At 37.9% G+C, this 16,662-nt stretch overlaps 2 protein-coding genes across 10 annotated transcripts in view; one reads left to right on the top strand and one right to left on the bottom strand.

The window, feature by feature from the left end:
- NBEA (neurobeachin) overlaps positions 1-16,662 on the bottom strand; it is a 901,556-nt gene that overhangs the window by 205,903 nt on the left and 678,991 nt on the right. For all 9 annotated transcript variants that reach the window (XM_077484128.1, XM_077484132.1, XM_077484134.1 and 6 more), the window contains one exon: positions 13,992-14,128. In XM_077484128.1, coding sequence (XP_077340254.1) covers positions 13,992-14,128 — 137 coding nt within the window. The remainder of the gene's footprint in view (positions 1-13,991; positions 14,129-16,662) is intronic.
- Positions 9,498-12,609, top strand: MAB21L1 (mab-21 like 1). Its single transcript, XM_077484127.1, has one exon. The coding sequence runs from the start codon at positions 9,809-9,811 to the stop codon at positions 10,886-10,888; it is 1,080 nt and encodes a 359-aa protein (XP_077340253.1). The 5' UTR covers positions 9,498-9,808; the 3' UTR covers positions 10,889-12,609.

Here is a 16,662-nt window from a genome sequence, read left to right as displayed (position 1 = left end):
TGATGATAATGGTAAACAGATTATCGGACGAACAATCGTTCGTTTTTTTTTTTTTTGGCATGCTAGTCTCTATATCGAAAATGAATAGGTTACTAAAGTATGAAAATTCTCGTACTACTAAACAAAAATTTGGATGTAATGTAATCTATTTGTATTGTAATTTTGGAAGAAAACTGTACTGATTAAACAAAAATCGGACATGCAAAATTTTCGTGTTCGTCCCTCCGGATTAATTTTGGATGAAAGCTGTGTACGAATAAACAGATTATCGCACAATCACTTCAAAATCTGTATTTTTTGTACAATATTCTGATCGTATATATTAAGCTTTACAGAGACACAGATGGCAATAAAAACCTAGTAGGTGTTCTATACAATCTCCGCTCTGTACAAAACAAAAAAAAATTGCGATCGCTGCCATGTCATGTTGCTAGGTCACGGAAAGACCCCGATCTCTGTAAAAGAGCCACGTCCGCAGCTCTTTAACCATATGATTGGCTGTATCCAATCACAGCCGGTCACATGTAAACACGGCGATGCCGGTAATCGGTGCTCCTTGCCTCACACTGACAGACTGTGTGGCGAGGAGAGCTGATCAGTGGCATCTCCACACAGCGGGACATCTACACATGTAATCAGGGCACTGATCATCAGTGCCCTGATTACAATATAGCGCCAACAGTGTCACCAATCAGTGCCCACCAGTGCCAGCAATCAGTGCCCACCACTGCCCACAAGTGCCCCCTGCGATACCAATCAGTGCTGGCTAACAGTGCCGCCTACCAATGTTCATCACTGCTGTCGATCAGTGCACATCAGTGCCACCCATCCATGTCCATCAGTACCGCCTATCTGTGCCCACCAGTACCGCCCATCAGTGCTGCCTATTAGTGCCCATCAGTGCCACCTTACAGTGCCACAATCAGTGCAGCATATTAGTGCCGCCTTATTAGTGCCATTTCATCAATGCCCACCAGTTCAGCCTATCAGTGCCACCTCATCAGCGCACATAAGTAAAGGAGAAAAATTACTTGGTGACAAAATCTACTGACAGAAAATAAGTTTAAAAAAAGTACATTTTTCAAAATTTTTGGCCTTTTTTTTTTTTTTAAGTAAAAAATAAAAACCCAGCAGCGATTAAATACCACCAAAAGAAAGTTCTATTAATGTAAAGAAAATAACAAATTTGTTTGGGTACAATGTAGCATGACCGCGCAATTGTCATTCACAGTGCGACAGCACTGAAAGCTGAAAATTGGCCTGGGCAGGAAGGGGGTGAAAGTGCCCTGTAGGCAAGTGGTTAACCATTGTCTAGTTTTAAGATGCAGTTATTTATTTATTTTGTAATAGAGTATTAAATAGAAACAGATGATAATGCATGGACATACAAATGAAATAACTTAAATAAAAAAACGATATTAAAAATAAAGAATACTACTACCAAAAATCTATGTTTTAATTTATATGTCAATGAGCAGAATGAATGGATTATTATTTTCACATAGTCAGTATAAACTATAGATTGATATACATGTATAATCTGTTTTGAGTCTAGTCTAGAGGAAAAGTTTGTCCATAAAAGCTGGATACAGACAATAGGGAACATGCAAAGCATGCGCCAACTAATGAGTGTCAAGTGGACATTCCACAGACCTACAAAGAAAGGCCCATGCAAGGAACAGATTAAATCACTGTGAACAAGGGCTGTTCCAGGCTTCATTAGTTATTATTACCCACCAAATATGGTGAGCAGAATGTACAATGTCATCTGGGAGTGACAGACAATAGAAGGGACCACTTATAAACTCCTCCTCGCACAGGGAGAGTCCATAAAACAACTGCCTGGCACATTTGGATTCATGTGGCAACAGCTCCTAATGCATAAACCACCAGAGGACACAGATGGGGCAAACCAAACATGAAAAGGGTCTCTTTTGTGTTGGCTCTGGACTTGATTTGATAGCCTTTCAAGCAACTAAATGCAGGCTGAAAAAACAGCCATGGCATCGTTTATTAACAGGTCTGTGGAATTAAAGCAGATCAAACAAAAAGATTAACCCGTTTCATTATTTTCTTGCTCCTTTAAAAAGGAGAGGGGGGAGGGGGGGAGAATATTTCTGTAAGACACTGTTTTCAAAAGAAAAAAAAATGTAAAATATAAAAAGTTTCATTTTTATTTAAATTGTTAAATATTTTATATTTGTATTTTAAATCAAATGTTTCTAAAACAGTAAATTCCACAAAAACTAAAGACCAGACTGAAGCAATACTGAAATCACTTTTACTTTTTAAATTGTGTCTGCTGTTAGAAGTGCTAATTCTGGGGATTAAGCATCTTTTATTTCATTTTTTTTTTAGCAGAATTGCGTCTGGTGCTCACTATAATTGCGTCTAGACACAAACAATAATTACTCAAAATGACCATGGCCATTAAAATTTAAAATTAATCTGGACACCGACACACTTGGCAGATACACTAATGTGTACCAATGACCTACCGGATGTCTATGCTTACTTTTTTTTTTTTTTTTTTTTTTATTATTAATATTTTTTTTTCAAATAATTCACAATAAATTGCTGAATAATTTTGCCCTTGAAAATGATGTTCTTTTGTGAATTTTGCTAAATAAGCTGTGCGGATGCTAACCATTAAACTCAGTAATTTCAGTGTGACATAAGAGTTTAGAAGGTTAAATTACTATCTGAAGGAAGGTAATCTGGCTGACTTTGAGAGCCGCCTGCAAGCACTCCAATCTGCATCTAGAGGGGCATTTGTCATCATTAGCCGAGCTCTGACAGCTGGCACCCACTGTGTCCCAGCTTCTAAAAAGTAGCAAGGAAACTGTGCCTGCCTTTAAGTTGCCTTTGCTGCGTTACACAAATACAGCTTCTTGTAGGACATACTAGCAAGCATTTTTTCCATACAAAACAACAGTGATGTTCTGTATTTTTAACACGCTTCCATCTTACATTTTTACAAATCTGACTCACGGACGTAAACTTTGCCATTCTGAACACATTTTAATAATTACTTTACATTTCAATAATTACTTCACCTAAATAACACTGATCAAAAAACACTACTTCTAATTTTTTTAATTCATGTTTCTCTACATTTTTTATTTATTTTTTTACTTGCAGCTTTTACACTTAATTTTTACTTTTTATCAAAACATGTGATTTAAATTTAGAAATGTTTACTTGTTTTGTTTTCAAATTAAGTCAATTTAAATGATGTGCTTGCTGCTTACTTGAAATGATTTCTATCATTATGTAAACTAGTTTCCATTCAAATAAAACTAATTTTTTGTGTTAATGTGAAAACTATGCAAATGAAGGATACTCATTCATCAGAAAATCTGACAAGCATTCCATATTGCAAGTGAGAAATGAAAATGCCTCAAGAAGAGGAGCAATTAATTAGGTTTTTATTTTTGTACTCGGCTGTCTCAAAGCACAACAAAAATCATTCATCTAGCTGCTAAGAAAAAAAAAAAAAAACAATGTTTTTTAAATTTTTTTATTTATTTTATTTGTAATACATGTGAATTTTTACCCAATAAAGTGAACACCATAAGAATTAAGACCTTATGGTGTTCACTTTAATGGGTAAAAAGCCACATGTATTACAAATAAAATACAGTAAATATGCCCATGGCTACACTTCCTACCAACAGATGCATTCTGGGGACATTTTAACCCTGCGCAATGATCTACTTAAAAAAAAAAAAAAAAAAAAGAGCCTTAGCTTTTATAAGATATCAATTTAAATGCAGGATTGATGCTCATAAATACAAAATAAAAAGCCTACAACTTCATTATTCAATTTCTAAAAAACACAAACATGTAAGTATTTCAGCTAAAAAAAAAAAAAGAAAAAAGTTGTCCAAAACAAAAAATGAATAAAAGATTAATAAAAATTGTCAACTGTGGTTATAAATAACAGAAATTGGTGTATACCCTGTATATGTATTACAAGTTAAAGACAAAAATCTTTAATATTTGTTTTATTTCCTAGCATCATATTTTTTCCTTAAAATTCAATAGTAAAAATGTTGCTTTCTAAAAGACACATCTATAAATATTAAACCATACACACATAAAAGAGAAAATAAAACTGTGCACAATGCTTTATCATATCATCACAGATCATTGTGTAATTCAAGATGAAGGAAAAAAAATACACACAGCTCATAAAAAAATTATATATATATATATATAAAAACACACTTAGTAAGCATATACACATAACTGTGCTTATTTTACTGGAACACAGTGATGCAGGATTAGATTTTATATAATTATATACCTCACAATAAAAGTATATAAATATATATCAAAATACTTATGCATATACACACTTTAAATAGCAGTGTGTGCTTATTTTACTGGAGCACAGTGATGCAAGATTACAATATATATATTTATCAATATATATATATATATATATATATATATATATATATATATATATATACTTAAGCATATACATGTAAAATAATTATGTTCACTTATTTTACTTTAAAATTGCGATGCAAGATTAGATTATATATATATATAATCATAATAATAAAAGTATATAAATACTTTTGCATATAGTAACACTTAAAATAATTGTGTGCACTTATTTACTTATTTTACTTGAACATGGTGATGCAGGATTAGAAAAAAAAAAAAAAAAAATATATATATATATATATATATATATATATATATATATATATATATATATATACATATACACACACACACACTTATCAGAGTGAAATATCTATAATATATATATATATATATATATATATATATATAAAATTTATAATAATTGATATTATTATATAGAATGTAAATGTATACATACATTTAAAACAAAGTATGCATATACACACATACACAAAATAATTGTGTATTCTTATTTTATGGTATGGCTTGTTGCTGGTATACCAGCATATAGTATGGCGTAGTAGAAGGAAGGTGGGCAGGGGAGGGCAGATATTTGCAGGCGTTGGGTGCCCACATGTCAGGATTGCCTTCATGCAGAATTCTTCTCACTTATTGTATTCCTGTCTACATGGTGACCTTTGCTGCCCTCGTCTCTGAAAATTGTTTCCTTTAGTAGAGTGTGTGTCCGGGTACAACCCCCACATCACCCCCTCCGGGCTCTGCTGATCCCCCCTCACATTTCTATTTATAGAAGAACATTGAATAGAAATCTATTAGAATCAGACAGATAGGAATTGAATCTTATTTTAGGTGATAACCCCCAGACGTGGCGTTGGCTCTCCTATGAGGATATTGTTCTGGCTCCCCTTACCATCACATTATTTTAGTCTCCAGTATTACATGATCTGCAATGAAAGTCTCTTTTATACAAATACAATATGCAAAAAAAATAAAAAACACGGGCCTGGGAGCGATTTCTTCCCATTTGTTTTCTATTTCATAAAATGACTTCATATGACATTTGCTGGGCTATAATGGAGGGGTTGCTAGGCAACCGGGCACAATTGGCTCCAGGCACTGGAATTACTGATTTCAAAATTCACAGCAACTTTTCACCCGGGAAACACTTGGGAAACACACATTATTATTATTGTAATAATGATAATAATATATATTGTGTGAGATGAAAAAAAATAAAAAAATAAAAATAAAACAAAACGCACAGGATTCCCAATAATGGGTTTGCATTGTTCGGTGAGGATTGGTATTGGTCATGTATGGAAAGAATAATGGGGATCTGTAGTAGGAGAGTGTAATGGTTATGTGCCCCCCTTCTCTGAGGATGGGGGGGGGGGTTCTTTGTACAGAAGGGGAGAAGAGCGGATGCGGTGCCGGGAGGGTTAAAACCGCTGGCGGTTGCTAGGAGACGGGAGGTGAGTGTGGCGGCCGGTGACGGGAGCCCAGAGCGCGCACACCGCACAGCGAGGACGAGAGCGCGCACACCGCACACACGAGACATCGCGAGCGCGCACTGCCTGGAGTACGCTAGGCGGGGGCGCGCGGCGCTCTGCTGGGCTTGTGTGATCCGATTCATTGACAGCCCCATTCACCGCAACAATGTATCGCCGACTGTACACAGGCAGCACTCCATTGTAACACCAGGACGATGTATCACCCTGTGCATGGACATTGTCCACGTCACTGCGAGAATGTATCACTGACTACACAGATCACCATCCTCATACAATGTATCTGATTGTGACAGATAACTACACCCCTACAGAACTTACCTGTATATTCACCGTCATTACTACATACTGATCTGTACAACTATATACAATTTACCAGTGCCCCCCCCCCCATTGTACAATACAATGATAGACCATTATATACAATCTGGAGGTGTGTGATCCACCCTACACTATACAATAGATCCACACACCATCATACAATATTACAATCTAGAAGTGTGACCTCTCACTAGAAAATATCCTGATCTATATCATGATTGAATGATATCTGCCAGTGTGTGACCCCCCCCCCCCCCTACAATAATACGATCTAGAAGCTGAACCCACCACACTGATTGTGTAACCCCCTCATTGTACTATACTGATAATATCATACAATCTAGAAGTGCATGGACCCTCACTATACAGCATACTGATATAACAATCTAGACATGTGTGACCCCCTACCTATACAATATACTGATAAACCAGTATATGCAATCTTTACATAGAGAAGTAATATTCTGATATACCATTATATACAATTTAGAAGTGTGTGACCCCACATACAATATACTGATATACCATTACATACAATCCTTATATAGAGAAGTAATATTCTGATATACCATTACATACAATCTAGACGTGTGTGAACCCCCTTATACAATATACTGATATACCATTATAAACAATCTTTATATAGAGAAGTGTGTTACCCCCCCTCCCCCCCATACAATAATCGGTAATTTCATTATATACAATCTAAAAGTGTGTGAATAACAAACTACAATCTAGAAGTGCATGGACCCTCACTATACAATATACCAATCTAAACGTGTGTGACACCCCCCCCCCCCCCCATACAATATACTGATATACCAATCTAGAAGTGTGTGACCTCCCCTACACAATATACTGATATACCATTATATATAATCTTTATATAGAGAAGTAATATTCTGATATACCATTATATACAATTTAGAAGTGTGTGAACCCCCCTTATGCAATATACTGATACACCATTATATAGAATCTTTATATAGAGAAGTGTGTGACCCCCCCCCCCCCCAACTGTACAATATTCTGATATACCATTATATACAATCTAGAAGTGTGTGATACCCCCTTTATACAATATACTGATATACCATTATATACAATCTTTATATATATAGAAGTGTGTGCTCCCCCACCCCCCCATACAATATTCGGTTATTTCATTATATACAATCTTTATATATGATCTAGAAGTGTGTGAACCCACCCTCCCCCTTATACAATATTCTGATATAGCATTATATACAATCTTTATATACAATCTAAAAGTGTGTGCCCCCCCTATACAATATACATTATATACAATCTGCCATGGTCCATCCCTGTAACAAGGACAACTGCTGGAAATCCACAAGAACAACTTTATAAATAACTCGGATAACATGGAATCCTTTTATTTGATAATAAATCCTAGGGCATGTAGGACTGTGTAGTCTCCCCGATGTGAGCTGACAATCATAGATGATAGAGATGGAGGCTCCATGGTCCTGTCCGGACACATGGGGTAGGTGTGATGTCAGGGGAGTATACACACTCCATGTGACAGCTGGTGACAGCATCGATAAGAAGATCTCCTGAGGATGAGCATGGAGGTGACAGTCCTGAGATCCATCCATCCATCCATCCATCCCTGTACATGAAGACATCACAGGCACCAGCCCCGACATTACACAACACACATCCCAATTAGGAAGAACCGATCACTGATCTCACCGACATTACACAACAAAAGCTGTCACCAAGCTGTGTGAGGGAACCCTAGAAGGATGCCACATACAACACCCACCTCCTCACCCATCCCAACCATCCTTCCTAATCTCTAATTGACACATCAAGTCTTTACAACATTGCAGACAATCTAATCGGTTTATAAGTCTGATGGCAGATTTATCCTACATCGTACATTATAGAACATCTACATCATATATCCCCTTACACATGTCCATTAGCCATACACTGCCTAATTCACTAATAAACTCACAGATAAAAAAAACAAAGAGATGGAAATCAATGAGATAGATAGATATATGAGAGAGAGAGAGGAAACACAGATACATGGATCGATAAATTAGAGAGATGGATAAATCATGGATATATAAAACAAAAAAAAAAATAGATGGATATCAGATAGGAAGAGAGAGGGGGGGGGGGGTTATAGATCACAGAAGGATAAACAGACAGATAAGAGAAATAGAGAGAAAGGGGCCATAGATGGACCAATTCGATAGATTGATAGATAGATAAATCATATATGGATCAATTAGATAGAAAAAACAAAACAATAAGATAGATAGATCAATCGATCAGAGATAATCAGAGATAGATCGACACGTTGGATAGATGAATCAGAGGGAGAGAGACCAATTAGAGATAGACAGACAAATAGATGGTCAGACAGATAAGAGAAGTATAGAAAAATGGAACATAGATGGACCAATTCGATGGATCGATCAATTAGAGAGGTAGATAAATCATGGATAGATAAAAAAAAATAGATAAATCATAGATGGAGATAGGTAGATAGATAGATAGATAGATAGATAGATAGATAGATAGATAGATAGATAGATAGATAGATAGATAGATAGATAGAAAAGGGGATCAAATCGATAGATGGACCGATCAACTGATATACATTTATAAAAAGATCAATTAGATAGAAAATTAGATAGATCCATCAGAGAAAGAGGTAAATCAGAGAGAGGGAGATGATCCATTTGATGGATCGATCAATTGGAGAGATAAAGTAGTCATGGCTAGATAGATCAATTAAATAAAATATTTGGATAAATAAATCACAGAGAAAGAGGATAGATATATAGATAGATAGATAGATATATAGATAGATAGATAGATAGATAGATAGATAGATAGATAGATAGATAGATAGATAGATAAATAGATAGAAAATGGATGGAAGTGAATGAAGACAGGGAAGACACGTGTCTCTATGTATTCCATGACCCATCTGATCGGAGATCACACACACACACACAGATTGTATTTATAGAAGGGATTGGCAGATGACGGTGTGATGAGGATCCTATGAGATTATACACACATATATATATATATTTGGGGGGGGGGGGGGTGAATTCCCCTCCATGTGTAGAATGCAGTCAGTGTGATGGGTGGCTGGTGAAGTGGCACCCATGGATGGGAGTGCCCACCTTTCTCTCCTCTCCATACACACACACAGAGATTTTGGTGGAGGCGGGACCTGTGCTGATGGCGATTGGCCGCTCTCCTGGCCCTCCCTTTATATGAACGGCGGTGTAGTGTAGACTCCATAGAGCGTGTAGAGTGTCCTCTCTCTCTCCCCGGCAGGACCGTGCTTGGACTACAGCCCCCCTCCCTCCCTCTCCTGTGCTCCTCAGCTCCGGAGGAGGGGCCGCTCAGGCAGTATCCTTTCCATGCCATCCTAATCGGAGGAGCCCCCCCTTTGCCCAGTCCTGACTCCAGCCCGGGCCCCCCGGCTCTTCTCCTTAAAGTTGGCTCCTTCCCCAGCAGCCGCCGCCTTGGATCCGTCGGCTTACTGTGAGACTCCGGTGTATAACCCGGATCTCTGCCCCAATATGATCGCCGCCCAGGCCAAGCTGGTGTACCACCTGAACAAGTACTACAACGAGAAGTGCCAGGCCAGGAAGGCGGCCATCTCCAAGACCATCCGGGAGGTGTGCAAGGTGGTGTCCGATGTTCTGAAGGAGGTGGAGGTGCAGGAGCCCCGCTTCATCAGTTCCCTCAATGAGATGGACAACCGCTACGAGGGCCTGGAGGTCATCTCCCCCACCGAGTTCGAGGTGGTCCTCTACCTTAACCAGATGGGGGTCTTCAACTTTGTGGATGACGGCTCCCTGCCGGGCTGTGCGGTGCTGAAGCTGAGCGATGGTCGGAAGAGGAGCATGTCCTTGTGGGTGGAGTTCATCACCGCCTCCGGTTACCTGTCCGCCAGGAAGATCCGCTCCCGCTTCCAGACCCTGGTGGCCCAGGCGGTGGACAAGTGCAGCTACCGGGACGTGGTCAAGATGGTGGCCGACACCAGCGAGGTCAAGCTGAGGATCCGGGACCGCTATGTGGTGCAGATCACCCCGGCCTTCAAATGTACCGGCATCTGGCCCCGCAGCGCTGCCCACTGGCCCTTACCCCACATCCCCTGGCCGGGTCCCAACCGGGTGGCCGAGGTCAAGGCGGAGGGCTTCAACCTGCTGTCCAAGGAGTGCCATACCCTGGCCGGTAAGCAGAGCTCGGCGGAGAGCGATGCCTGGGTGCTGCAGTTTGCTGAGGCCGAGAACCGGCTACAACTGGGCGGCTGTAGGAAGAAATGTCTGTCCTTGCTAAAAACCCTCCGGGACCGACACCTGGAACTGCCCGGGCAACCCCTCAACAACTACAACATGAAGACTCTGGTCTCCTACGAGTGCGAGAAGCACCCCCGGGAGTCGGACTGGGACGAGGCGTGCCTAGGGGACCGGCTCAATGGCATCCTCCTCCAACTTATCTCCTGCTTGCAGTGCCGGAGGTGCCCGCACTACTTCCTGCCCAACCTGGACCTCTTCCAGGGCAAACCCCACTCCTCCTTGGAGAACGCCGCCAAGCAGACCTGGAGGCTGGCCCGGGAGATCCTCACCAACCCCAAGAGCCTGGAGAAGCTCTAAAAACTCCCATGGACTTGGAATACAAAACCTACCCACCCAGGTGAAACCTTCATTCACCTGGCACATACACCTCCCCCTACCCTTCCATGTCCCCCAGAGCCTGGAGAACCTCTGAAAAGCTTTCATGGACACTAGGCACTTCATTCACCCGGAATACAAACGTACCCACCAGGTGAAACCATCATTTACCTGGTAGACAAACTCTCCACCCACCCACCCACCCTTCCATGGCCACCAGAGCCTGGAGAACCCCTAAAAGCGCTCATGGACACTAGGCACTTCATTCACCTGGTATACGAATTTCCCACCCACCCTTCCATGTCCCAAGAATCTAGAGAACCTCCAAAGGCTCCTGGACACGTCCTTCACCTGGTATACAAACCTCCCCACCAGGTGAAACTATCATTCTCCTGGTACATAAACCTCCCCCCATTCCTCCATGTCTCGTGAGCCTGGGGGGGATCTAAAAGCTCACATGGGCACCTCATTCACCAGGAATACAAACCAGGTGAAACAATCATTCACCTGGTACATAAACCTACCCACCCACCCTTCCATGTCCCAGAAGCTCTAAAATCACAAACACTGGGCACTTCATCCACCTGGAATACAAACCTAAGGTGAAAACTTCATTCACCTGGTACAACCACCCCACATGTTGCAGGATCCTGGAGGAGAACTAGAAGCTCCTATGGACACTGGGCAACGCACTCACCTATACAATCCTACCCACCCAAGTGAAAACATCCTTCACCCTCAATACAAATCTACCCACCTAGGTGAAATATTCATTCACCTGGTATACACCCCCCTCATCCTTTATCCCGAGAGCTCCCATGGAATACAAACATACCCACCCAGGTGAAACCTTTATTCACCTGGAATAAACCCCCTCCTTTCCATGTCCCCGAGCCTGGAGAACCTCATAAACCTCCCATGGGCACTAGAAACTTCATTCACCTGGACTACAACACCCCCCCCCCCCCCCCCATGACTCTGTCCCGTTAAGCACTGCACTTCTCCCCAATCTGATTTTAGATGGATACAATTTTTTTTTATACTAAAGAAGGATTTTAGATGGATACAGTTTTTTTTAATGCTCCTTTAAAAAAGTAAGGTTGACAGAGCAAGAATTCATTTCTGCCTGACCTATTTTATTAATACGATTTCCATGTCTGAAAATCAATGGGCTCCATCGTCCTCCCCTGAACCTGGATTATAATCACAAGAAGCTCTGGATCTGCCACCCGAACAACCCCCCCCACCTTTTTTTACCACCCCCCAAATCTTGTGACTCGCAGTGTCTTTGAGGTTGTGGCTGTTTGTTGTTCTGTGATTTGGTGAAGTTTTCATTTCCCTTTTGGATGCAACACAACAGAATCTGCTCTGAAGATACAAAGGTAGCTTTTCTCATGTCTATGAACAGTGTCAGGACTCCGAAGTTTACATTTTTATTTTTCGTTGGTTTCAGAATGCTCGTTCTATTCTTAACATTCCATAAATATACTTGAAATGTTATTTAAATATATTCAAATTAAATTTGAATTTTTTTTTTTTTTTTTTTTTTGCTTATATGATGGCGCTTTGAATTCTATATATTTGAAAATGCACTTGAGATACACTGGATTTAATGACTTCTGTGATTTTAGATTTAAAACAAAAAAAAAGACTGTTGCCAATTTAATTTAATGACAAGTTAATAAATGACCTAAAAATATAGAATGGCGTGTTTTTCTTAATTCTATTATCCAATATGAAGATACTTTCACTTTCAGAAATGGAGAAACAACGTGGCCGATCATGTAGTAAATACAGGGGCAGTGTTCCTGACAGTGACAATACACAACAACTAAAAGGACAACAACAACTGTCACATATACAAAGGATAATTGCTACTAATTAGTGGATTCATTTATGTACGGCCACTGAGATAAACCAACATTTAAACATTTTTTTTTTGTCTAAAATAAACGAAAGTATACAATATACACAAACAACACTAATCACTGTATGTAATTGGATTTGTAATAACTAAATAAGGAATAAGATAATAGCAACAAGGAAAGTATTTAAAACAAATACTATATTCAGAAAGCTCTATACATGCAGGGAAACTACCTTTTACGACAGAAAAAATAAATTAACATTAAGAATAATTTGTTCATATTCCTAAAACGAAACCCCTATAAATATTAAAGAACACTATTTCCTTATTTATGTTTATAATTTTTTTTTCTATTATTGAAACAATTATTATTAAAATGAATTTAAAGAACACAAAACTCTATCGATGCATTATTGAAACACAATTGTTATTACAATTTAAAGAATAACAAAAAAAAAACTCGGGCAAACAATTGCTTACTGAAAACGTTGTTAAAATTGTATTTAGCAATACAATTTATTTAAAAACAGCACTTATTGCACATCCAAACTGAAACGTATTTGTAGATTTTTAAAATACATATTTACTGTTACTTAGGACTTTATTATTGTTATCCCTTAAATAAATGACATTTGCATTATTTTTTTATAATACGGACAAACAAATACATTTATTTTATTTATCCTTATATCACGAGACTATATTTAGGGTAGAAAACGCTATTTAAATTCTTTCAAAGACTGTACATCACAAAACTCTATAATCGATACAAAAATACTCCCCATTTGTCCATAACTATTATATCTGAACTATTATTATACTATAGAACCCAAATAAATCCCGATAATGTGCGATGCATCAAAATATTCAAGAAAACAATTAAATTTAGAAATACAAATAAAAAGGAAAAAACTAAAATGTTTGACATGAATACAAATTATATATACTGCATATGGCAGATGTATTATTAAATAATGGCTTTGATTTTAATACGTATAACGTTATAATAATATATATATATTTTTAGAATTATAATATTTTAGATATAATCTAAAATATAGGGGACATATCAGAGTTTATATTCAAACTAAAAATAAATGGCTGCACTAAAGCTACCATACTATTCACATTTATGTATAAACTTTGGGAAATATTTTAGTTTGTTAGGATAATGCATCACACACCCAATATATATATATATATATGAAATGTACTCACTTTGGGGTCGATCTTCTTGAAGCTGGGGTCTTCTTCATCTACTTCGAAGTAGATTTCAGTGGTGGTGATGGAGAGGGTGCCTTTGGCCACCACGATGGGTGCAATGAGCTGTGCTGGGGTGCTCAGCACCACTGGACCTGTAACACAGACAGAGACATCAAGGCTCACATCTCCCACCAGGACCAGGGTGATCCCCAGGGCAGGGATGCCACACCTGGAAAGGGCACAGTTTGCTGGGCACAGCAAGGCAATTGTGACATTAGTCTGTTAGTATCTCCGTCTAATCATCCTGTGTTAGGATTACTGTATTATTTTCAAGAATACATCGAGTTTCTATTTATATATCTGGGTGCTACATGATATAGAAACGTTGTCTTTGTTTTAAAAACGCCAAATACATTACACTGAACAGTATAGTCAGTATAAGAACCATCCTGTACCCCAGAATCTGACATTATTCTATATGCTATTAGACATTTATATGGGGATATACAGCATTCTGCACCTGCCTGTCTATGATGGCATACAGGGACACCTGTCTCTATACAATACTCAAATACACCTCTTTTTTTTTTAAATAAAACTATATAACAATACACATATAAAGATCAGTTATATGGTGATAGGTGTGTGTATAAAAAAGTTTGGTAAATTACTATTTTCTTTGGGGGGAAAAAAAAATGTCTAGTTAATATAGGCAACTTATATACAATGAATATAATTAGTTTCTAGTAAAAGGTACCTTATATACAGTGAATATAATACATTTATAATAAAGGTACCGTATACGCAGTGAATATAATTCATTTATAGTAAAGGTACCTTTTTTTTTACAGTGAATAAAAATCATTTATAGTAAAAGTACCTTATTAACCGTGAATATAATTCATTTATGGCAAAGGTACGTTATTTACAGTGAATAAACTTAATTTATAGTAAAGGTACTTTATTTACAGTGAATATAATTCATTTCTAATAAAGGTACCTTATATACAGTGAAATTATAGTAAAGGTAACCTATTTACAGTGACTACAACTCATTCATAGTAAAGGGACCTTATTTACAGAGAATATAATTAATTTATAGTAAAAGGTACTTTATATACAGTAAATATAATTAATTTATAGTAAAGGTACTTTATATACAGTAAATATAATTCATTTATAGTGAAGGTAATTTATATACAATGAATATAATTCATTATAAAATAGATTTTATATACAGCGAATCCATTATAAAATAGATTTTATATACAGTAAATCTAATTAATTTATTATAAAATAGATTTTATATACAGTGAATATTATTCATTATAAAATAGATTTTATATACAGTGAATTTAATTCATTATAAAATAGATTTTATATACAGTGAATATAATTCATTATAAAATAGATTTTATATACAGTGAATATAATTCATTTATAGTAAGCAGCTTTACATTGCTGTGGTTTAATTAATTATTAACATGGAGGGATTATTTATAGGCAATTACTATAAAATATAAGATAAATGTACATGTAAAATATAAGTGACATTCATGTTGTCATTTTAATATTATAATATTTAAAATAATAAATCTAATAGGTTTGGGTACAGTGCACTCTATTGTTTGGGTCCCAGTGTCCACCTCTATCCACTCTCCTGCTAGACTATCGATCTATCTGTAGTATATTAGTGGTAACAATGTTTGCTCTCAGAGAAATACTGAAAAGGACTATATAATATATTCAGATGATTTTTAGCGATTTTTCATAGCACCCATGTAGGGATATATTCCAAATTCCAGTGTATTGCCTGACATAAAGATAACCTGTCTAGCAATCACAGACAAGAAAACTACCAAAAGTCATTGTAGTGTGACAGTTTGCCTAACATGTCAGCTATGATGGGGCAGCACAGCAATGCTACATAAATGCATTTTCTATGTAGACACCTGTGAGTGTTATTAGTAAATCTCGCCCTACTTAGGAGACTTTTCCTGGGATCTCAGGACACAGGGGATATATGTAAAATGGTGAAATAAGCTGAATAGGACAGTGCAATATAACAAACACTGTGGAATAAATAGGTTTTATGTGTATGGATTAATTGCAGCAATTGATTAATTGATGTGTACAGGTATAGGCACCTATCAGGGGATATTGGCTAACCTTTATCTGAGGATATCTCTACACCAGACAAGTGTAGCAGTGTCACCTAGTCTGGATAAATGTCCCCATACTGGGGTCCAGTCTGATCATCCCTGTGATAGGAAATGATGGCTCACATTGGTATTCTGTATACACAGGCCCAGTGAGATCTACATGACAGCGGGCACATGTGTTGCAGAAGTGGGTGACACTGGTACATAGTGGGTGATGCTAACATGACATGTAAGATACTGGGACATTGGATTGAAATGGTGGAAGCTATTATCCATCCTCCCCCTCATCTGCTGTATGAGATAAGTGAGGAGTGACATTAGATGACAGTGGCATGAAGAGACAAGTGCCAGCATATAACATGGCGCCACCGGCATCATCCTCTCTCCATATACTGGCTCTTTACCCCAGACAGCTGTCACCCTGCATGCAGCATATGAGGAGATAGGGAGTCTGCACACACACAGGGACAAAGGTGGCAGCACTGGTGACCTGGTCACATGACACACATCTCTACACAGTGCCA

Source organism: Lithobates pipiens, unplaced genomic scaffold, assembly GCF_037356315.1.
Source record: "Lithobates pipiens isolate NorthernLeopardFrog02 unplaced genomic scaffold, aLitPip1_a1.2 Scaffold_16, whole genome shotgun sequence".
In the NCBI taxonomy this organism is placed as follows: Eukaryota; Metazoa; Chordata; class Amphibia; order Anura; family Ranidae; genus Lithobates; species Lithobates pipiens.
Note: the sequence above shows the minus strand (reverse complement) of the source record. Positions and strands in the feature narration are given on the sequence as shown.

Coding starts and splice junctions, on each gene's coding strand:
- MAB21L1 (XM_077484127.1), top strand. CDS start 9,809: ATGATCGCCGCCCAGGCCAAGCTGGTGTACCACCTGAACAAGTACTAC.